This window comes from Phocoena sinus, chromosome 20 (assembly GCF_008692025.1).
Source record: "Phocoena sinus isolate mPhoSin1 chromosome 20, mPhoSin1.pri, whole genome shotgun sequence".
Taxonomy (NCBI): domain Eukaryota; kingdom Metazoa; phylum Chordata; class Mammalia; order Artiodactyla; family Phocoenidae; genus Phocoena; species Phocoena sinus.
Window position 1 is genome coordinate 8,881,834 of NC_045782.1, and position 23,663 is coordinate 8,905,496.

Sequence of the window (23,663 nt, forward strand, 5' to 3'; positions counted from 1 at the left end):
ATGAAGGTGGTCAAAAGGTACAAACTTCCAGTTGTTAGATAAATATAAGTACTGGGGATGCCATGTACAACATGATGACTATAGTTAACACTGCTTTACAGTATATTGGGAAGTTGTTGAAAAAGTAAATCCTGGGACTTCCCTGGTGGCGCAGTGGTTAAGACTCAGCACTCCCTATGCAGGGGACCCCGAGTTCGATCCCTGGGCGGGGAACTAGATCCCTCGTGCGTGCCACAACTAAGAGTTCACATACCACAACTAAGGAGCCCGCCTGCCACAACTAAGACCCAATGCAACTGAATAAATAAATACTAAGAAAAAAAAACTTAAAACAAAAAAAGTAAATCCTGAGTTCTCATCACAAGGAAAAAAGCCATTTCTTTCTATCTATCCTTCTATCATTCTATACGGTGAAAGAGCTGTCTGGAATTATGTTCACCAATTGCCAACAGTAATTCAGGGGATTGGGAAGATGTTATTCATTTTTCTACCGTGCTTGGATCTTTTATAATACCCTTTTATAAAAACAAGTCATCTCTTTCAAAACAATTTAAGATCTGGATTAAATACTGCAAAATGGTATCTACCACCTATAATCTTAGTGATAAATTAATAGATCTTGGCCATGTTTCTTCTTTTTTTTCGTATTTATTTTTATTTATTTCTTTTGGCCGTGCTGGGTCTTAGTTGCAGCACGTGGCATGTGGGATCTTTTAGCTGCAGCATGCGGACTTCTTAGTTGTGGCATGCAGGCTTCTTAGTTGCAGCATGCGAACTCTTAGCTGCACAGCATGCTTGTAGGATCTAGTTCCCTGACCAGGGATTGAACCTGGGCCCGCTGCATTGGGAGCACAGAGTCTCACCCACTGGATGACCAGGGAAGTCCCCATGTTACTTTCTAAACTATCCTTTGAAATATTTCAGGGAGTTCCCTGGTGGCCTAGTGGTTAGGATTCTGGGCTTTCACTGCCATGGGCCTGGGTTCAATCCTTGGTCAGGGAACTGAGATCCTGCAAGCCACGTGGCCAAAATTTAAAAAAAAAAAGGAACTAATGGAACAAAATATGAAATAGCCAACTGAAAATAGCAAATTATCACCAAGTTCTTTAACTTCAGCTTTAAAACATATCCTAGTAACCATAATCTTCTCATTGTTGGTTTGAGGCCAAAACAAAGACTGATTAGAAGTGACCCGAGAAACAGGTAGGAAAAATACCGAAAGAAAACATGCCTCCTAGTGGCGGTGTTAAGGGCAATAACTTTTCTGCTTCTGTACTTTTCTAAATTACATATTATGATAATCAGTAAAATTGGTTAAAAAAGATGTTATGTCAATATTGCTTTAATGCAGGACAAGGCCTGTATCTATCTGTTCAACCACAAAGCCGGGACAGAGCAAAGCCTGGCACAAAGTAGGTGTTTGTTCCGTGAATGTACTGTCTGTGCTCGTTTTCCTGCCCCTGCCCCTGCCCCATTAGCAGGGATCAGCTAAAACATGACAAATGGAACAGCAGCCCAGACAGGGAGTAGGGGCCTGGGTATTCTTGCCTCCTAATAAAGCACTCAACAGCCACACTTCTGGTCAAAATTAGTAAACTTTATTTCAAATTCAAAAAGTAACAAACAAAAGGCAGCTTTCACTTTGTTCTTCCGGAGAATCAGATGTGACGACCCAGAGCAGGAACTACCACCAAAAAGTTAAAATACCCTTTACCTCCCGAATCAAGCCAAAGGCAAGGAGGATCCTGGATTTGGGGACAGGCCTCGGGTAGGTAGGGCGAGAAGGAGAACACCACTGCAGGTGAGTGGGTTCTGAGACGGCACAAGTGGAGAACAAGACAAAAGCCCCGGCAGAAATGGGACCAGAACCTCAACAGGGAACTTTGTCACAAGGAGCTATGTACAAGGGAGCTGGACCGGGGCCTGCGCCCTTCAGGGGAGGGAGGACTGCACGACACCCTGAAGCCGCTCTTTCCCTAGCCGGCTGCCACTGCGCACTGCGCACCCTCAGTTCTCCTCATCACTGTCATCGGGACTGATGGCTGGGCTGGTGAGGCTATAGGTGGGGCTGGTGGGCGAGTAGCCAGGGGAGGTGGGCGAGTAGGTCGAGCCTTTGGGGGAAGTGGGCGAGTAGGTGGGGCTGGTGGGTGAGTACTTGGGGGAGGTGGGCGAGTAGGTGGGGCTGGTAGGTGAGTACTTGGGGGAGGTTGGGGTGTAGACCGGAGAGGTTGGTGAGTAAGTAGGAGACGTCGGCGAGTATTTTGGAGTGGTGGGCGAGTAGGTGGGGCTGGTCGGAGAGTACTTGGGGGAGGTGGGCGAATATTTCGGGCTGGTAGGTGAGTACTTGGGAGAGGTCGGGGTGTACTCCGGTGAGCTGGGGCTGTAGGAAGGACTGGTTGGGGTGTACTTCGGTGAAGTCGGGCTGTAGCTGGGCGAGCTGGGGCTGTAGCTGGGTGAGCTTGGGGTATAGGTGGGAGACTGTGGTGTGTATCGTGGGCTCGAAGGGGAGTAGCTTGGTGAGGTCGGGGAGTAGCTGGGTGAGGTCGGAGAGTAGCTTGGAGAGGTTGGGCTGTAGTTGGGGCTCGTTGGTGTGTAGTTGGGGCTAGTAGGTGAGTAGCTGGGGGATGTTGGGCTATAGCTGGGTGACGTCGGGGTGTAATTGGGACTGGTTGGAGAATAGTTAGGGCTGGTGGGCGAGTAACTTGGGGAAGTTGGTGAGTAGCTTGGTGATGTCGGCGAATAGCTTGGAGATGTCGGAGAGTAGCTAGGTGAGGTGGGAGAGTAGCTGGGTGAAGTTGGCGAGTAACTGGGAGAGGTGGGCGAATAGCTGGGAGAGGTTGGCGAGTAGCTGGGTGATGTGGGCGAGTAGCTTGGGGAAGTGGGCGAGTAGCTGGGTGAGGTCGGGGAGTAGCTGGGCGAGGTCGGGGAGTAGCTGGGCGAGGTCGGGGAGTAGCTGGGTGAGGTCGGGGAGTAGCTGGGTGAGGTCGGGGAGTAGCTGGGTGACGTGGGGCTGTAGTTGGGGCTGGTTGGAGAATAGGATGGAGACGTAGGGGAGTAGGAGGGTGAAGTGGGGGAGTAAGAGGGACTCTGGGGCGTGTAGCCCCCAGGGGAGCGGGGCTCGTAGGCAGGCGACGTCGGGGAGTAGCTGGGAGACATGGCACCCCCTGTGGGAGAGAAGCAGAAAGGCATTAAGCGATGGAGAGACTCACCCAGAAGAAAGATCAAGGAGGAAATGAACTTGGCCTTGACAGACAAGGACAACTCACCTGGTGAGGGAATATACGGACTTGAGGGGCCAGGGGAGCCCGGGGAACCCGGCGTGGGGGACCAGGCCGGGGAGTAACCAGGGCTGAAGCCACTGGCATCCGAAGCAGCACTGGGAGAGAAGCCTGCTGCCCCCGGGGTCATCCCGCTCCCTGCGAAATGAGAGAAACGTCAGTTAAAACCAGAGCTGGAGCCCACCACACTCCCAGAGCCCCCAGCATCTCCACATGGGGACCCCTCATGAGCCCAGCCCACCCGCCCTCTGAACCACGCAGAGGGCCGTCTTCCCGGCTGGCTACTCACCAACACTGGGGGACCAGGCGCCATAGGCTGGGGTTGCGCCCTGGTTCCAGGGTGTCATGGCTGGAGAAATTCCTCCCATGGGACTGGGGGCCGAGCCGAAGAACATGCCGGTGGCTGCAGAGAGGCGCACAGTGACCCACAGCGAACAGCCCCGGGACTGGCCGCCGCGCCCACGTGCAGCCTCCCCACCGCCCCACCTCCTCCTCGTAGCCCCTCGTACTCACGTCCGGCAGCCCCCAAGCCGGGGATGTTGGTGGGGATCTCCATGCCATACTTGCACTTCTCTGCATCGAGCAGGAGGTCAAAGCAGCCAGTGCCGGCCGGAGCCAGCTGGCCCAGCATGATGTTCTCAGACACCCCCTTCATGGGGTCGCTCTCTCCATGTGCAGCTGCTTCCATAAGCACATCCACCTAAACCTCGGAAGAGGGGGCGTGCCGTCAGACCCCACCCCGCTATGTCCCACCACTGTTACAGCCACCCACCCAGCCATGGAACCGCACCGAGGCCCGTCACACACAGTGGAGGATGCCCTCTTCCCGCAGCAATCCCTCCTCCCTGCTCTCTCTCCTTCTACCCGCTCAGAACTTCTGCCATTACCGTTTCCTCAAAGGAGCACTTCATGAGAGGTCCGGTATCCTGGCGGTTGACTCCGTGTCGGGTGATGGCCATCAAGTGGCCACGACAGGTCATGGTATCACACAGGAGAGCCAAGTGCCGGTAATTGACGTAGGAACCATCGAAGGAGATGACGTGGTACAGCTCCCGCTCCAGGGCCTTCCGCACGGCTTCTATGCCCAGCACCTGGCATGCGGATTGCAGGGGTGGGGGTGGGGGGTCAAGGGTGGGGAAGGGTCAAGACCGAGTAACTGCTCTCCTCCTGCTGCCACCACCCAGATCCACAGAGGGACAGTCAGGAGTCAATGAAGCCCAGACGCAAAAGTGGATTCAGGCATAAAACCACCTGACCAGCCCCTCTCCTGAGGGGAGAGCACGGACCACAACCACTGCCCGAGACCTACGGAGGGGGCCTTGAGCCAGAGGGACCCGGGAAGAAAGCTGAGCTCTGGGAAGAAGGCTCTGAGGGGCTCACCGTGAAGATCTCCACGATGTCGTTGGACGTGGTGCGCACAGGGTCCACGTCCTTCTCGCTCAGCACCCGCATGAGGCTCACGCCATCCGTCTCCAGGATCCACTCCTGCAAGGCCTTGAACTCCCCGTCCTCTGTGATGATGATCTTCTTCTTGTTGTCCGTCTGCGGCAAGTGCATGTACACCTGCGGGGGGGCAGAGCGAGCTCAGGCTGGGCGGGTGGGGATGGGGAGGGAAGGAAGAGGGTCTGGACGGGCTGCAGGGAGGGAACGGCTGACCTTGCTGATCTGCTCGATGCCCTGCAGGGTCATATCTGTCAGCATGTTGGACTCGATGCAGCGCAGGAAGACGTCGTCATCCATCTTGTCCACCACCTCTTCTTCCTGCAACAAGAGCGAGTCAGCCCTCCTAGGATTCTCAGGTCTCTTCCCGCCCTCACCCCAAACCACAGCCTGACCTGGAAAGCCAGGTGTGGCCCAGACCTGCTCTCTTCAGTTCCAGCGAGGTTACTTTCTATCGTGTTTTTACGATGGTACTTAAAAAAACCTCAGAAAAGGCAACCACACTCCACCACCTTAACACGATTCCCACTCTTGTGCGTGCTCCAAGGGCTGTAACAAAGCGCACAGCACCTCTGCTCTCGTCCTGGCACTCACCGAGCATTCGCCCGCCCACTAACGCCTTGACGTGTGATCTCTAATGGACGTGTATCCACACATTCTTATCTACTCTCCCCCAGTTCAACAGTAAGTTCTGAGTTTGTATTATTAAGGTATCCACATCTGCTGAACAATTTTTTAGGAGCCGTGCCTAGGAGTGAAGTCACTGGTCAAACATTTTCCTGGGTCTTGTTTGACCCGCTGTCACACCACTTTCCCTAGGACACAGCAATTCCTACTGTCCGACCTGCCCTCACACAGGAGCCGCAGGGAGGAGAGAGTCAAGTGACCGGGTTATGGGGACACCACCAAATCAACACCATCTGTTTTGGGGCTGTTTTTTTTTGGCCACACCCCGCAGCTTGCTGGATCTTAGTTCCGCGACCAGGGATTGAACCTACACCTTAGGCAGTGAAAGCGCAGAGTCCTAACCAGTGGACGGCCAGAGAATTCCCCAACACCGCCTGTTTTATCTATATGGCTGCTGCTTCACGTTTCTTACAGATCGTTGCTACCCACCCTCCCCCCATCTCTACTTTAGGTGGTGTGACTGGCACTCAATGCTGCTTTCATTTTAATGTTTTTGGTCAGGAACCAGATTTAACGGCTTTCTATGTCTGACGTATAAATTTCTGCTTGGGTCCCGTTTACCTCTTGCATCTTGTTTTCATCGCTGTTCATGATGCGGATACGGAGCACCAGCTTCTCTGCATTATCATCGTTAAAGATGCAGTTCAAGTCATCACCGAAACCTGGGAAAATGAGAACTGCAGCTGCAGGACTGCTTCTGCTCATGGCTCGTCCGCTGCTTTCCCCATATGGGCTCTCTCTCAGCTTTCCCCTCCTTCCCACAGAACCCTTCTAGAAAGAGGGAGGGGAAACAATGAGAAGGAAAAAGCAGTGCAGACGGGACCTGGAGAAGGGGTGTCCTGGAGGAGCAGAACCAGTGAGTGGAAGGTGGTGGGTGTGGGCGCCTTGTCTGGGACGAGCACAGGGACAGGACAGGGCGGGCGGGGGCCTAGGCAGGACCCCAGCCTCACCAGCATTGATCTTCTCGGCAATCTGCTCCATGGTCAGCTTCCGATCAGTCATGTGCTTCCGGTCCAGCTCCACCCGCAAAAGCCAGGGGGAGATTCGGGCCACATCAAAGTCAGGCATCTCATAGTAGACGTTCACCCACTCCTGATCCTCTGCCACCACCGTGCTCTGGGGGTTGGGGTCATAGTAGATGGCCGTGTTGGCCGTCACCTTCCTCAGCGTTGTATGTTCCAGGCGGCACAGAATATCCTGGGGAAAAAAAGGGATTCGTGACAGGCATTTGGGTGGCTCCAAAGGCCTCTTCAAAGCCACCTGCAGAGGGACTGCCAAACGCTTTACTTAAGGGAAGGAGTCCCCTCCTCCTCCTGCCACAAAGCCCGTTACCCTAAGCCGCACCTTGGCTCTCTCAGCATCTCGAGCAGACTGGCCCAGCAGGAAGACAGTAAGTGAGGGGGTCTTTGGCTTCTTGGAAATGTTGATGAGCTCCTTAAGTCGGGGCACACCCAGTGTCACATTCTTGGCGGACACACCAGCATAGTGGAAGGTGTTCAGAGTCATCTGGGTGGCAGGTTCTCCAAGGGACTGTGCAGCCAGAGCTCCCACCATTTCCCCAGGATGGGCCTGGGGAGTAAGAAGAGCTGGCCTCAGAAGAGCAAATCCCTCCCCACCGGTGAGTGAGAGTGAGACATGTCAGGGCTGGGCAGAGGTGTTTGGAAAAGGCAGAGATTTAAACAAATCAGTCTTATTTGATCATCCCCTTCCTCAGACGGCATTTCAATTTACACCTGCCATTCAGCCCCAGACGTGCTGCACACCCAGGAATAGGGACTATGTCATCTAAACCCCACATTTCTAAAAGTGCTGTGTGCTAAAGTCACAGGGTAAATATTCATTTGATGATAGTCTTCTAAGTGGGAAGCTCCCCAATGCATTTTTTTAAATAATTTTTTTTAAAGTATTTATCTTTGGCTGCATTGGGTCTTCGTTGCTGCACGTGGGCTTTCTCTAGTTGCAGTGAGCGGGGGCAACTCTTCGTTGCGGTGCACGGGCTTCTCACTGCGGTGGCTTCTCTCGTTGCGGAGCACGGGCTCTAGGTGCGCGGGCTTCGGTAGTTGTGGCGCACGGGCTTAGTTGCTCTGTGCCATGTGGGATCTTCCTGCACCAGAGATCGCACCCGTGACCCCTGCGTTGGCAGCCGGATTCTTAACAACTGAGCCACCAGCGAAGTCCCCCGCAATGCATTATTTTAATTGAGATATAATCACATACCATAAAATTTAATCTTTTTTTTTTTAAAGATTTTTTTTTGACATGGACTATTTTTAAAGTCTTTATTGAATTTGTTACAATATTGCTTTTGTTTTACATTTTGGTTTTCTGGCCACAAGGCATGTAGGATCTTAGCTCCTGACCAGGGATCGAACCCACACCCCGTGCAGTGGAAGTGTGAAGTCTTAACCACTGGACCGCCATGGAAGTCCCCAAAATTTAATCTTTTAATTGGAATCATACAGTATGTAGCCTTTTCAGACTGACTTCTTTACTTAGTAATACTATTTAAAGTTGATCCCTGTCTTTTTATGGCTTGACAGCTCATTACTTTTTTTTTTTTTTTTTTTTTTTTTTTTTTTTTTTTTTTTTTTTTTATGCGTTACGCGGGCCTCTCACTGTCGTGGCCCCTCCCGTTGCGGAGGACAGGCTCCGGACGCGCAGGCCCAGCGGCCATGGCTCGCGGGCCCAGCCGCTCCGCGGCACGTGGGATCTTCCCAGACCGGGGCACGAACCCGCGTCCCCTGCATCGGCAGGCGGACTCTCAACCACTGCGCCACCAGGGAAGCTCATTACTTTTTACCACAGCATAATATTCCCTTATCTTGTTCATCCTTCATCAATGGATGAACATTTCAGTTGCTTCCACTGCTTGGCTATTATGAAAAATACTGCTCCGAACATCTGTGTATGGGTTTTTGTGTGGACGTGTGCTTCCAATTCTCTTGGGCATATTCCTAGGAGTGAAACTGCTGGGTCATATGGTAACTCTATGTTTAAACTTTTGAGAACCTGCCAGACTGTTTTCCAAAGCAGTTGCAACATTCCCACCAGCAGTGTATGAGAGCTCCAATTTCTCTATATCCTCGCCAACACTTGTTTTTTTCTAGTCACCCTAGGGAGCGTGCAGTGGTATCTCGTGGTTTTGAACTACATTCCCCTGACGGCTACTGATACTGAGCATCTTTTCATGTGTTTGCCTCTTCAAAGTTCACTTTTTGTCTCTGCAACATGGGACTAACAGCCCCCCCCCACTAGGGTCTTCTTAGGACTGCTAAGGAATAAAGGTATAAAGCCTTCAACACAGGACTTGGTTCACAGCAGTGTCTCAATGAATGAGATCTATTATTATGCAGTTATGGGCAGAGGTGGGCTGTTCTCAGAGCCCAGAGAAATCAATAGATCAGAGAAGAGAACCAAGGCTGGGGTGAGGAGTACAACACTCACAATGGCTTGGTTGAACTTGGACTCGATCTCTCCGAGCAGCCAGTCGAAGGCCTCTCCGCTGAGCCGAAACTCCTCGGCCATGCGGCGGGAGCACAGCGTGGACCGCAGGTGGATGTTGAAGAGCAGGGTGGCGTTCTCCTGGGCCTGCCGGCTCAGTGGGTCGTCCCCATTCACAATCACCAGCTTCTTGCTCAGCTCCTTGACACCTAAGGGCCAAACGAGGGATGAAGAGGTTGTAGACCAGGACGCTGCTAGCAGAGCCTGCCTGGCCTGGCGGTCCTGAAGCAGGTACTCACCCTCTACCACCTTGATGGGGTGCAGGTCAGAGGGAAGGCGAGGGTTGATGTGGAAGATCTTCTGAGCGTTCCAGATCATGCGCAGCAGGTTACAGGGGAGGACAACCTGAGGCAGGAGGGAAGGAGGCAGGACCCCAAGTCAGGGCCAGCCATGCAGGGCCAGCACTTCTCCAGCCCAGCCCTTCCCACCCACACACACCTTGCTGTCACCAGTTGGGAAGATGACCCTGAGCACCTCCCTGTCCTCACGCATCCGCTCAAATTCTCGCTCCAGCTCATTCTGAATGTGTGCGTTGCTCAGCACGTCCTTCACCACATCCTCCTGCAGGGTGCGCCGCAGGGCCCTCTCATTGGTATAATCAAAGCGGAACCTGCAGGTGACAGGGGCGGAGTCAAGGGGCAGGAGGGCCCTGATCAAGGAACAGTGTGAGGCTCCTGAGATCTGCAGCCCACAGGAACAGGGCTGTGAATAATCCTGGGTGGGGAAACGTAAGATCCAGACCCAAGGACGTGCAATGGCGCCTGAGCTTACGCTCACCCCTCTGTACAAAGTGGGGGCGGGTCTCAACTCTGGTCTCCATCCGTCCTCTCCCATCTTGCAGCTGCTGCCAGATGGGTGGGGAAGGGGCGGTATAAGGTCCACTGCAAGACACGGTCCAGGTGATCTCACCGTGTGGGGGGAGGAGAACCCCTACCACTCTGGCCCCGAGCCCAGGGGCAAGAACCACCCGCCTGCCGCCTTCTCACTTCTTCTCGAAAGCCTTGTTGGAAGGCTTGAGGGTAGCCAGGTTCTGGAACTCAACGCTCTCGCCCGCCAGGCCGTCTTCACCATAGCGCAGCTGTACCACCTGATTGATGGAGTTCCGCACGGTGGCGTCATACTTCACCATCACCGACTCCATGGATTTGATCAGCCGCCGCTGGATGTATCCTGAGGGGGAGGGAATCAACTGAGGGACCCAGAGCAAGAAGAGGAGCCTCCCTGTCTCAGGACAAGACCTGCTGGCCACTCTGGTCCTCAGGAGAGCCAGCTAGTAGCCTCTCATCCCCAAGGCCTCTCAATGAAAGCCATGCCCACCACCAGACAGACCCAGGGTCCAGTAGAGACCCCTAGGAAACACCATCCATGTGATAGGTCAGGAGCAGAGACCCTGAGGCTCTAGCCCTGCATCATGGAATGCTGCACGGCAACCAGAACAAGAGTGTTTGCCTAACTCTTGACCTTTAGTCTCTATTCTTTCCACAAAGGTCAAAATTACTTCTCTGAGGATAGAAGACTTTAGCCTGAGAACCCCGCTCAAACTCCCCAGGGGCTTCTCTGCCTGCGGTCCTCTCTGGGACCAGCCCGTGGAAGGGCCCTGGATCCAAAGTCCTCACCAGTCTCAGCAGTCTTGACAGCTGTGTCGATGAGCCCCTCACGACCCCCCATGGCATGGAAGAAGAACTCGGTGGGCGTGAGGCCGGCCAGGTAGGAGTTCTCCACGAAGCCACGGCTCTCAGGCCCATAGTCATCTTTGATGAAGTGAGGCAGAGTCCGGTGCTTGAACCCAAACGGGATCCGCTTGCCCTCCACGTTCTGCTGCCCGACGACAGCAATGACCTGGGGAACAGAAAAGGTGGGGTGCGTCCAACTCCCTCTGCCTTGAGAATAGGAGTTCCCCATACTTTTCCCCCAACCCCCGCAGCAGCACACCCCTTCCGTCCTCCTCCCCACCTTCAGTGTGGCCCCAGTTCTGGAAAGACAAGGCTCCCCACCTGGGAGATGTTGATCTTGGAACCTTTAGCCCCGGACACCACCATTGACTTAAAGTTGTTGTACTCAGACAGGGATTTCTGGGCAGAGGAGCCAGTCTTGTCTCGGGCGTCGTTGAGAATGCGGTTCACCTGGTTCTCAAAGGTCTGCCGCAGAGTGTTCCCCGGGGTGGGCTCCAGCTCGTTGTTATGCGCCTTCTCGATGACCTGCGTGCACAGGAGCAGGCTGCGTTCTCAGGGAGACGTCAGTGTCTTCTGGTCCCCGTCTCTCCAATCCCAATGTCCCCTTCACTCCTCAGTTCAAAGCCACTGAGAAGCTCTCACTCAGTCTTTGCTCAGCCTTCCCTCTCACCTCTATTACATCCTGCTTGGCCTTCTTAATAGTGTTCTGAATGTCTTGGTAAGTCTTAGAATCAGCAATGGAGTCCCCAATGCCAATGGTATGACCTAGAAATAAAGAGAAGCATCAGCAACACCTTCTTTGTACTCCCAAGAAACATGGGATGGAATCACAGCCAAGAGAGTAGATGGAGGGACACCAAATCCAAGGGGGGGAAGAGAAAGGGATGGAAAAGAGCAGTAAGAAGTGAGATGGACACAGGATTTACAGAGGATGTGGTAGAGCCCCTAGGCTTACCCTCAATGAGGAGCCAGTTATTAATGACAGTCTGAATGTTGGAGTAGAAGAGGCGGGTGATGTCATGACCCATCTCTAGGTAAGAGATGTGGACCAGGGAGCCAGCTGATGTGCCCAAAGACTTCTTACACAGGATGCCCATGATCAGCTCCCCGTTCTCCACCACCACCTGCAGAGAGCACCATTCACAGCCCCCGCTGTGGCTTCCATGTCCAAAGCCCTTCCCCACACAACCAGAAGCCAGGCCCTACCTTGGTGTCCCCAGGAGAGATGTGCTTGTAAGGGCCACTGTCCTCATCATCGGGATGGGTGCTGTGGGTGCGGATACAGTTGATGTGGCCGGGTATGATGAGGGAGAAGATCTGCTTCCCTGTCCACAGGGGCCGGGGCTTCAGGATGGCTGGCTGTGGGACCTTGCCGTCCCACGTGGACAGGAACATCAGGAGGTTCATCACCTCCCCCTGGAGAAAAAGAGCAAGAAAGACAAGAAGTCAGAACTGGAGGTCTCACCTCTTGGGAATGTCAGGGGAGGCCTCACTGCCCCAAGGGGAAAGCCAGACTTTGAAGGCAAAGTGATGGCAGGAAAAGTGTTTTCCAAACTTTTACTAAAAACTTAACTGTGATAGCGAGACTTTGGGATTGTTTTTTCTTTAAACAGTTAAGTACAAATTACTTTTAATAATTAGGAAACAAAGAGAAAGTAAAAAAGAAATAGATAAACAGAACTTCAACAAAGTCTTATTTCTCTCTTCGCCTTTACTTTCCAGGTGATACCTAAAATTACATGACATTTTGAGAAATTAAATGGGGAGCTAAAGCCATACACCGTTTTTGGCCTCAATCTTTGCTCACTCCCTTTCCTTCTGCTGTCTCACATACAGGTCAGTGCAGAGCAAGTCAGGGCATAAGTCACTGCTCCTCCCCCCATCCTTGCTGTGCTGGGCCCCTGCCCGCCCAGGCCAGGTTTCCTCCAGCCAAGGACCACACACCCGCTCCAGGAAAACGTCCCTCTTGGTGAATTTGCGCACTGCGGTCAGCGTGTCCTGCACAATGCCCATAACTGGGCGATTGCTCTGGGGGGTGACGATCATGCGTGGCACCATGGCGAGCTCCTGGATCTCAGCCCGCGTCTCCAGGGACTGTGGCAGGTGCAAGTTCATCTCATCCCCATCAAAATCGGCATTGTATGGAGTTGTCACACTGTAGCCAAAGAGGGAAGTGAGTTGGAAAGATGCCACAGTGAGACCCAGGGAGCAGCCCAGCCCAGCCCCAGCCGGCGGACTGACCTAAGATTCAAGCGAAAAGTAGACCAGGGCAGAATGCGAACCCGATGTCCCATCATGGACATTTTGTGCAAAGTTGGCTGCCGGTTGAAGATAACAATGTCCCCATCGCACATGTGCCGTTCCACCTAAGGAGGTGAGGTGTGGGAAAAACCTCAGTGAAGGAGGTATGCTAAGAATGAAGTGATAGGGGACCTAAGATGCTTTGAAACAGACGACACTGTGGTGTTATTTCACTTGAAACGCTTATCAACCACGAGCTTTGGGCCAGGCCCTAGGGCTAGATTCCAGGCTATCAGAGAAAACGAAGACGTAGTCCCCAAACCTCAGGGAACTCAGCTGGGAAAGAAAACCGCGAGAGACTCTGAACATGAAGCCTTCTGCTCCGTTCCCCCCGGATCTCTTTCTGCCCTGTGTCCCTCTTGCTGCCCGTGGGTTTACGTGACCCCCACCTTGAATGCCAGGGGCTGGCAGCTACAGGCTTGCCTAGGACAGCAGGAGTCTCTTAAGCTTGGATTCTAATGAACAGGACAGCCTCAGACGGCCCACTCCAGCTGGCCCCCAGTCCAGAAAGCTTCCTGCTCAGGTAAGAGAGGCCCTGGCCTATTACACATGCCTTATAGCCAGTCTGCAGGTGAAGGTCACTGGGTTTGGGGTGGAAACGCAGGTCAATGCGATCACCGTTGTCCCGGATGATGTACTTGGCCCCTGGGTACTGGCTGTTCCCCCTGCGCACTAGTTCCTGAAGTCTAGGAAGGAAAGGGATGCAATGAACAAAATGCTTCCCAAAAAGCCCTTGTTGCCACCCTCACCCCAAAGCCCCAAGTGAGAACCCAAACTTCTAAACTTCGACACTTGGGACTTCCCTGGTGGTACAGTGGTTAAGAATCCGCCTGCCAATGCAGGGGACATGGGTTTGATCCCTGGTCTGGGAAGATCCCACATGCCGCGGAGCAACTAGGCCTGTGCGCCACAACAACTGAGCCCGTGTGCCCTAGAGCCCGTGTGCCACAACTACTGAAGCCCGCGTGCTCTAGGGCCCGTGTACCGCAACTACTGAGCCTGCATGCTGCAACTAGAGAAAGCCCGCACACACAGAGCCCGTGCTCCTGCAACAAGAGGAGCCACCGCAATGAGAAGCCCGCGCGCCACAACGAAGAGAAGCCCCCGCTCGTCGCAACTAGAGAAAGCCTGCATGCAGCAACGAAGACCCAACACAGCCAAAGATAAAGTTAAAAAAAATAATGATAATAATAATAAACTTCAACACTCTCTCCTTCTTGCTCCGAGCCCATTCCCCCCACCCTCCCCGACCCCTCCAGGCAGGGCTTCTGAACTGTGCACACCTGTCAATGTTGAAGGGGGTGACGATCTCCGCAAAGGTCATATTGGCGGCAATGGAGCGAGGCACGCCAACCTGGTCAATGGAGAGGTTGGGGTCGGGGGTGATGACAGTGCGGGCCGAGAAGTCCACCCGCTTGCCCATCAGGTTCCCGCGCACACGGCCTTCCTTGCCCTTCAACCGCTGCTTCAGGGACTTGAGGGGACGCCCAGACTTCTGCATGGCCTGTGAGGAAACGCAGGGTGGGGGGCACCCCAGCAGTCAGCACCGGCCCCCAGCCAGGCGCCCTCCCCTCTCGTCCAGGCGCAGGGCACAGGGAGCCTGTCCACTCACACGAGGCAAGCCAGGCAGCTCGTTGTCCACCATGGTGGCCACGTGGAACTGGAGGAGCTTCACGTCCTCAGCGATGACGTGCGCGGCCGCGCCGTTCTGCTCGTTGCGCCGAAGCTGATTGTTGATCTTCACGATGTCGGCCAGTTTGTGTGTCAGGTCATCCTGAGGCAGGAAGTCAGAAGCATCACAATCCAGCCAACCCTGAGTGCTCAGTCTGCACGTGCCAACACGCGGTGCCTCTCACCCTCCCGTCACACCTCCCTGGGAGGCAGCGCTGGGCTCTCAGTTCACAGATCCAGAAGCACCTTTGTGAGCTCTAACCTCCTTAAGGGGCTCACACAGCCAGCAAGCGGCAGGGTATCTTCAGGCCCAGGTGACCCATCCGTCACCCTCGCATGCCTTCGTCCCCGCCACCGGCCTCCCTCCGCGCGGACACCTGGCCTAGCTGAGCGGCAGGGCCCTGCAGGCACTGACCTGGTTGCGGGCAGAGCCCTGCATCACAACAGCAGGCCGCACGGAGAGCGGGGGCACGGGCAGCACAGTGACAATCATCCACTCGGGCCGGGCGTAGCGAGGCTCCATGCCCAGGACGAAGCACTCCTCATCTGAGATGCGTTTGAAGATCTCGTGCACCCGCTCAGGACTCAGCAGGATCTTCTTCTCCTGAGAGTCCTCGTTGACGTGCTTCCACTCTGCGTACAGCTCCAGGCCGGAGCGCCGGATCCGGGGCTGGTACCGCCCACAGCCGCCGTGGCCCTTCCAAGGAGACAGAGGGGCCATCAGAGCGCAGAGGCCGGGCCTTCTCCCCCAACACCTGGCCAGGCCGCCCCTCCCGCTCTTCTGTGACCTTCGGGCTCCTGCTGCTTCCACTGCCTCCCCATCTTCTTCCCTCCGGGCCTCTGGGACCAGCCCTCACCCCCTCCCAAGAGTCTGGGCAGCCCCGGCTACCTTTTCTTTGGTCAAATCCTCATCACCCTCAGGCTGCTCCACACCGAACTTGTTGTCCATCTCCTCCCCGCCCTCGCAGATGTTTTTGCCCTTGCAGAGGTCATAGACATGTGTGAGCCGCTTCTTGGGCTGCCCCTTGGACTTAGCCAAAATGTCCTTGATCTTTGGGTTGTTCTGTGGACAGAGCAGAGCATGGTCAGTTGGGGTGCTCCCCTGCCCACCCCCCAGCAACCCCTTCCCCAGGCCAGAGCCCATCTCCCACTCACAGAGTCCACAAGCAATTTGGAGCAGAAGAAGCAGACGCAGCGCAAAACTTTCATTGTCTTGACCAGGAAGCCGACATGGAACACAGGTTTGGCCAGCTCAATGTGGCCAAAGTGGCCAGGACACTCTGTCATGTTTCCTGTGGGAACACACATACAACACTTTCCTCCCAGCACTCACCTCAGAGACCAGGTTTGCAGGTGTCCACCCCCAGTCCTGGCTTTCAGTAAGGACAAGCCTCTCCCTCCCTCTAGGGTCCTGTGCCGGCCCCCAGCGCTCACCTGCACAGGTTTGGCAGCGGCCAGTCCTCTCAATCACCCCCTGCCTCGGATCCATCAGCCCCCCAAGCTTGGGGCGGCCTCCCTCGGTGGTCTCTGGGTATTTGATGCCGCCCTCTGTCACAGACATTCGTTTCTGCAGCAAAGAAAGGCCAATAACAAGTAAATAGAATTCCTAGTTTCCAGACTTCGTGGCTGAGCTCTGTACTAAGGCCTTAAAAAACCCCAAACTACTTACAGAAGAACTAAGCAGGTTTAGCCTGAAGCGAGGGAAATGGGGGTCAGCGTGTGTGATATCTGACTCTGGAAATGCCAAAGTCAAGTATCGCAAGTCAAAAGCTCGTTCCAGTCACTGTCTGAGCGGGAGGGGGCGCTCAGACTAGTGTGTGGTCAACTCTGGGCTCCGTACACGTCACCTACCTCTAGGACTTGAACCCTGGATATCCTACTGGGTTGAATTCTAGGTCACTGTCATCTACAGAATTTAACAGCAAAAGAAATAAAAGTTGTTTCAAGAGGGAAAAATTCAATGCCTTGTTTCTTTCCCAAAGCTGAAATCAAGGCCAGAACCTCCCTGTAAGGCACCCTCATCATGACAGCCCAAGTGCTCTGCCCAAGACACGCTCCTAAAGTTAGGCACTCTTTGCCCCCATCCTTGTCACCTCCTCCTTCTCAAGGGCCTGGGTCAACCTGAACCCTTCCATGTTCAGATATTTTAGGATAGAACAGGAGAGGGGGGCGCTAGAGCAGAGGTTGTTGAAAATTATCTGGAGCAGAAGTGAACCCTGGAGCCTCAAGAGATGGAGGCAGAGCCAAGGGCCGGAATCCTGGGCAAGGTGGAGCCAGGACTCAGTGGGACCAATTCAGTGGAGGAAAGGGAGGGAAGGATGGGCTCAGAAGTAGGTACAACTTGGAGAAGAGATTTCTGCTCTGAGCTAAAGGCTGTTCAAGGAAACCTTTGGCATCTTTTCACACACTGAAAACCAAGAACTTTAAAATTAGCTAAGCTTTGGTCTGCTAAACTTCCAGAGGGAAGACCTTAGAAGAATTTAATAAAAGCTTCTCAGTGTCAACTTCATGCCAGGTACCAAACGTACCTAATGTACCTTGTTTCTCTTCCCCTAACCACTAACCGTCTAGGAGTGAATTCCTGTCTCTTAGACATGAGAAACCTGAGGCTGTGTAAAGTGACTGCCCAAGGCCTCAATCTCAAGGAGCCTGCAGACGTCATACCCACCCCCCTGCGATCCCAAACACATGCTCATCCCATTCTACTATACTGCAGCAGAAACAATTACTTCAACTCTAGGATTTGAAGCAGCACTATTTACAATAGCCAAGACATGGAAGCAACCTAAATGCCCATTGACAGATGAATGGATAAAGAAGATGTGGTACATATATACAACAGAATACCACTCAGCCACAAAATAGAGCGAAATAATGCCATTTGCAGCAACATGGATGAACCTAGAGATTATGATGCTAAGTGAAGTCAAAGACAAGTATCATATGACATCACTTACATGTGGAATCTAAAACATGATACAAATGAACTTATTTACAAAACAGAACAAACTCACAGACAGAGAAAACAAACACTGCTCCAAAGGGGAAGGGGTGCCTTGGTCTGCTCCTTAAACACTGCCACTCCCCAAGGTTTTAGCGCATCCACACTTCTCATCACACCCAAATGTTATGCCATGATTCTATTTACTCACAACAAATCTCTACCCTCCAGGCCTCACCTTTCTTCTGGACTTCGGATTAACATACTGAACCACCTACTGAACCCCCTGTAGATATCCCCCTGATAAATCAAATCCAACATGTCTAAAAGCAAGCTCCCTTCTCCACAAAAATCTCTCCTTTTCCTTTAGTCCCCATCTAAGGTAGTGGAACTCAAGTCAGAAACCAACACTTACCCTTCCTTACCCACAGTCAGAAAGCAGTGGAACAAGCATGGCCTGGAGTCAGAGACCTCTAATTTGCAATTCTAGCTCTATCACTTATCATCTATATAACCATTAAGGATTTAATTAACCTGCTGAAACCCAAGATGGAATAGGTGTTCAATATATGACAGCTGTTATTATCCAATCATTCACCAAATACAGATTATTTTTTTTTTTTTGCGGTACGCGGGCCTCTCACTGTTGTGGCCTCTCCCGTTGCGGAGCACAGGCTCCGGACACACAGGCTCAGCGGCCATGGCTCACGGGCCCAGCCGCTCCACGGCATGTGGGATCTTCCCGGACCGGGGCACGAACCTGCGTCCCCCGCATCGGCAGGCGGACTCTCAACCACTGCGCCACCAGGGAAGCCCATGTACAGGTTATTTTACCTCCTGAACAAACAGTTCTTGAATCTTGCCCCTTTTCTCCATCCCTACGCCCACTGCCCTAGCTCAGGCCTGTCCTTTGTAGTATGTATCCAAGCGTTCCATGGGTCACCAGCCCTTCTCTCCTACCCATCCATACTATGATCAGGGTGCTCTTTCTAATTTGGAAATCTAATCATACCCTCTTGTTTCAGAATGATATCCAAATTCAGCAGGATGGCTTACAAAGAGTTTTATGACGTTTCCACCTTCCTTTCTTCCTCCACATCAGTAGCTGACTCCCCAGCAGCCCCCCTATCACCCAGCATATGTGCTCCACTACTTGGGGTCTTTGTATCTCTGCTTGGGATGCCCTCCCCACAAGACAAACTGCTATCTGAAGACGCAGCTCAGGCACTGCTTCTTCCAAGAAGCCTTTCCACAGCCTCACTAGCCAGCCTGGTGAGCCCCACTCTGTGTTTCCATAATCCCTCCATCACTGCAAATCTCATAATGCAATGAAATGACCCACTGGGGTTTGTCTTCCCCATAGATTATAAGCATCTCTCAGGCAGGTAGCATTCCCCTATCACCCTGGACCCGATGGCTCTCAATAATTGTTTGTTAGACTGAACTAAACTGCCTTAGGACCCTCCACTGCAGGGAAGTGCCCTCGGAGATCTCGATAAAAAGAAAAAAAAAGAACTTGAAAAGAGGTAGAAGGTTGTTCCCTTACAGTCAAACCAATAATCGTCTCATAATGGATCTAATTAGTCACTGCTGGGTAGAAACCAAAATGGTCTACAGGTGCAAGGCTAAGAGGTTCTGAACTTTCACCACGATCGTCAAGATGACCTGATGAAATCTCAGGGAGACAGGCCTGTGGTGACTAAATTCACAAAGCTGGAACCCCATCAGCTGCATCGTGTCTGATGAGAAGCACAAAGAGGGGGTTTGCTCACCTTGAATGAAACACACAAGAGCAGGCGCAGACCTGAATCTGGCAGCCAGAAGAGTCACTAGAGAGAGGCCTAAGGAGAACAACACTCAAAGCATTTCACCTCTCTCTGCTCCAAGTCCATGCTCACCAAGCCAGCCACCTTCTAAGGACTCTCTCTGCTTCCGGGCACTGAGACTGGACCAGGGGCTGTCCCGGAATGTTCTGGACTAACCCTCTACCATAAGTTATACTTTGAATTATACACAAACTACTTTAGCCCCCAATCCTTCATCCAAACACTGGTTCTCACTGCCCACGTGATAACAGGTTAGACACCCAAGGTCCCCGTCCTCAACATTTATGCTCCAACCACAAGAGATTCCTCAAAATTCCTTTTCTTCCCATGCCCGCCTTTCCAGCAAACTTCTATTCATTTTTAAGGCCCAGTTCAAATGTCACCTCTTTATAAAGTATCCTCTAACTCTTCTTGGCCTTATCCACACCCCAGCACCACTCTTATCTCTTGCTCTACACTGATTTTTGCCCAGTATTTAGCAACTGCTAAAAACCCAGCTTCACAAAGATATGACGTCATCAAAAGGGCTCTGGCGCCACCTAATGCTGAAAGGGAACTGCCCAACCTAGTAGTTCCCAGGGCATCAGGCAAACGCAGCTGTGCTTCCGTGCTTCTCTTAAAAATTTAAAACCTCTCATTGGGCCCCTGTGAGTTTGCTGCGGTGCCTCAGCAGTTTGGGCACAGGGGATCAGGGGGTTTAACCTACTGGGAAGGTCTTGTTCTATTGTAATAAACCCTGAGTTATTCAATAGAATCCTTACTAATAAATAATTAGGTGATTTATAATTTCACACAATGTTGAAATAAAAATCCTTCTACATGTATCTTTATGTACCTGTACAATTATTTCGTTCACTCATTTATTCAAGTAACTTTTAGTACATGCCTATTATGTGCCAGGCACTATTTGAGATGCTGGAGAAAGAAGTGAATACAAAGTCACTGGTGAAATTTACATTCTACTGAGGAAACAAGAAAGAGAAAAACTAATCCTTTCAGGTACTGACCAGCTATGAAGTAAAATCAAGACTTGGGTTAGAGAAGGTTAAGGGTTTCTGCCCCTGGTATCAGCCTCCAGAAGCCTTCTGCATTTTTCAAGTGTTTTACAGTTTTGTTTTTTAGATTTCAACCTCAACCCCATCTGGAATTTATTCGGTGTGGTCTGAGTTCGGGAGGTTCTAACTCCTGACACAACTTTCCTACAGCTGAGCCTCCTCCTCTAGCAAACTTGTCTCCATCCACAAACAGAGCCATTCAATTCCATTCTCTCCAGCCCCCTGGCTTCCTCCAGTTTGCTCCACAAAGGCGTCCACCAAAGGGCCAACAGCTCTCCCTCCTCCCTCATCTTTCCTGCTTCCATTCTCAGTTCTCTTCCCCAGTCAGTTCTTCACAAGACCATCAAAGCAGTAATTTTTTTTTTTTTTTTTTTGCGGTACGTGGGCCTCTCACTGTTGTGGCCTCTCCCGTTGCGGAGCACAGGCTCCGGATGCGCAGGCTCAGCGGCCATGGCTCACGGGCCCAGCCGCTCCGCGGCATGTGGGATCTTCCCAGACCGGGGCACGAACTCGTGTCCCCTGCATCGGCAGGCGGACTCTCAACCACTGCGCCACCAGGGAAGCCCCAAAGCAGTAATTTTTTAAAAAATGTAAACTTGATATCACTCTCCTGCTTATAATTCTCCAATGACTTCCTACTGAAAATAGAATGAAATCCAGATTCCTTACCACGATTTATAATGTCCCACCTGGACTGCCCCACCTCATGCTTCTCCAAGAATGGTTTAATACTCTCCTTCTCACCCACTACACCCCAGCCACCCTGGCCACCTTTCAGCCCCCGAGGCACACCAAGTTATTCCCTCGTTCCGGCACTTTGCACTTGCTCTTTCCTCTGCCTGAAAAGCTACTGACCTAGAATCTATGGCCTAGGAGACTGGCTGCTTCTCATCATTCGAGTAATGTCACCTCCTCAAACAGGCCTTCCCATACCCTGACACCACCCCATCTAAAGCAGCCTCACCTCGGTCACTCTCCATCGCATTACACCATTTCACTTTATGCAAGGCACCTGCCCTTAACTGAATTATCTTGTTCATTCATTTATTCGTGTTTATTGTCTGTCTCCCCTGCCCCTTCCCAAAGAAAGTGCTCTAGAAGGCAGGGTCTTTGTCTTTTTCAGCTTTGCATCCCCACCGTCTGTCACGTCTATCACGTAGCAGGTGCTCAGTTAATAACTGTAGAGAGGGAGGGGAAAAAATCTGGGGCTCGGCTTCTCACCCAAAGGATTGGGGTGGTATCTCTTAACGTCGGTATCTGCGGTGTGGAGCCAATCAACCTTCTAGCCCTCCTTCTCACCCTCCAGCCCCTCCTGCGGCCCGGCCCCCAGCTCGGACACAGAGCTAAGCTTGCTGACCCCCTAGGAAAATTTAATTCTCGTTGGCCGCGAGGCTGGACTCTGCACTGCCTTGGCGCTGCTGACCCATCCTCCCCGCCTGTCCTCCTTTGGGCAGGGAAAAGCGCCAAGTTTCCGCGGCGGCCGTCAAGCCCCGCCCGCCATGCGGGCGGGAGGAGGAGTGAGAGGGCAGAGCCGCTTACCAGTTCATCCGGACTGAGGACTCCGAACTGCACTCTCTTGATGGTGCGCAGCGGGCATGCGCTGTCCCCGGAAGGGGGGCCACCCCCATGCATCGCGGAGGCAGGCGCGCTGCGCAGGCGCAAACCTCACTACAAAAAGCCTGCGCCGCCTGCACCTAGGCGCTCAGACCCTGTCGGGGCGGCCGCCGGGAAGGACCTCCCCGAGTTGGGAGGAAAAAGCCGGAGGAGGAAAAGGTGGGGGAGGAAAGGAGGCGGGGAAACGAAAAGGGGCGAAAGGAGCTCTCCTCCGCCTTTCCGGAAATTTTTCGTCTCCCAAAAAGAAAATAAAAAGAGGAAGGGAAAGGAAAAGGTTCTGGGGGAGGAAGAAGAAAAAGGGTAACGAATAAATAAGTAACCGGGCTCCTGAACGGCAGAGGTTACGGCAGTTTGTCTCTCCCCCTTCCGGGAGCCGCCTTCTTCTCCAACCGTCCCGGCCGCGCTCTCGGCGCTTCTGAGGAGCGAGCTGGCCGGATGACGCCCTTTATAGATTCGCCCTGGCATTCCCCCGCCCCTTCCTTTCCCGCCCTCCCTTGCGCTACGGGGTCGACTGCGCCGGCGTGCACGGGGCGCGCGCTCGCGTCGTTGTTCCTCCCTCCCCGGCTCCCTGGCTGGGTCACCTTTTGAAATGACGAAGGGGAAGGGCACTTTTTTATCCCGCCGCCTCCCCTCGCTACTACTTCCCGCCCTGAGGTTTAAGGTTTGAAGATTCGAGGGTAAATATAGGCCGCTTTTATTCTAGTTTGGCGTGTGGTTTCATCTTCAGCCAAAGTATCTCATTAATATCACCCCCCCCCACGCTGGAAAATGGTCTGTTCTGAGATTCGGTAATGAAGGAGGCGGGGCCGGTCGGATCCTCCCAAGTGGGTTCCCGAAGAGGGGGAGTATTGGGGCCGTCCTTGGTCATGAATATGCAGTAATCGCGCTGAATATGCAAGAAAGGATCAACATGGCGAGGCCAATTGCTTGTCCGGAAGTAGCTGTTATCTGTCGAGCGGCCTCCTGGGACGGGTGGGCATCTCCTAGCCTCTAATGGGGTGCTGTACGGAGCTCTCGTTCTGGATCCTCGACCTGAGCCGCTCGAAGAGGTCTCAGGGGCCTTCTCCGGAAGGACGCTGGCCACTGTCCGGGAGAGATCACGGGACCGCGACAATCCAGGAAAAGCAGATTAGCCATTGGGTGGGACACAAAAATCCTGGGGGACTCAGGGTCAATGCATCTGAACATTAGGAAATCCTACCCCTTCTAGAATATTTCAAAAATGGGGCGGGGAAAAAAAAAAAAAAAAAATGGGGCGGGGGGTGGTGGTGCGGGGATCCCAAGGGATTCTCCAATAAGAGCAGGGGGTAGGACTTCCACTGTCCTTCCAAAGCAGAGATGACACCAACTGCACAGCCACATTCAGAGTGAGCCTTGTTTGATGTCAATATCACGTCACCACCCCAAGGTGGGGAGGCATAACCACGAGGAAGGGAAACCATCGCTCAGAGAAAAAAAAACACACTCCCTTCCCCCACCGCAGCTGCTTGCTCTGTTTGCCTGAAAGCCCCAGACACTCCAGCCCCAAGGCTTTTCTGTCTGCCGCTGAGGGAAAAATCCTCCCGGTGGCTCATGGCCTGCCTGCCTCAGCCACTTTGATCTGCTCCTCAGACCTCCCTTCAAGCCCCAGCCGTAGACTCCTGCTCTCCAGGCTTGTTCCAGGTCTTCCAGGCAGT

General features: G+C 53.0%; 1 protein-coding gene across 1 annotated transcript; it reads right to left on the bottom strand.

Annotated features, from left to right (window-relative positions):
- Positions 1–1,576: 1,576 nt before the first annotated feature.
- On the bottom strand, positions 1,577–22,407 carry POLR2A (RNA polymerase II subunit A). The gene is made up of 29 exons (XM_032616299.1): positions 21,913–22,407; positions 15,986–16,118; positions 15,707–15,843; positions 15,441–15,614; positions 14,967–15,248; positions 14,493–14,654; positions 14,164–14,384; positions 13,434–13,566; positions 12,821–12,945; positions 12,524–12,734; positions 11,786–11,995; positions 11,535–11,703; positions 11,250–11,344; positions 10,901–11,104; positions 10,523–10,745; positions 9,893–10,076; positions 9,345–9,516; positions 9,146–9,251; positions 8,850–9,055; positions 6,750–6,974; positions 6,356–6,602; positions 5,967–6,067; positions 4,935–5,039; positions 4,659–4,841; positions 4,166–4,369; positions 3,792–3,978; positions 3,568–3,681; positions 3,267–3,416; positions 1,577–3,164 (listed from the first exon to the last, which is right to left on the bottom strand). Exons 1-29 carry the CDS (start codon positions 22,003–22,005, stop codon positions 2,008–2,010), a joined length of 5,913 nt encoding a protein of 1,970 aa, XP_032472190.1. The 5' UTR covers positions 22,006–22,407; the 3' UTR covers positions 1,577–2,007.
- Between the last annotated feature and the right edge of the window lie 1,256 nt (positions 22,408–23,663).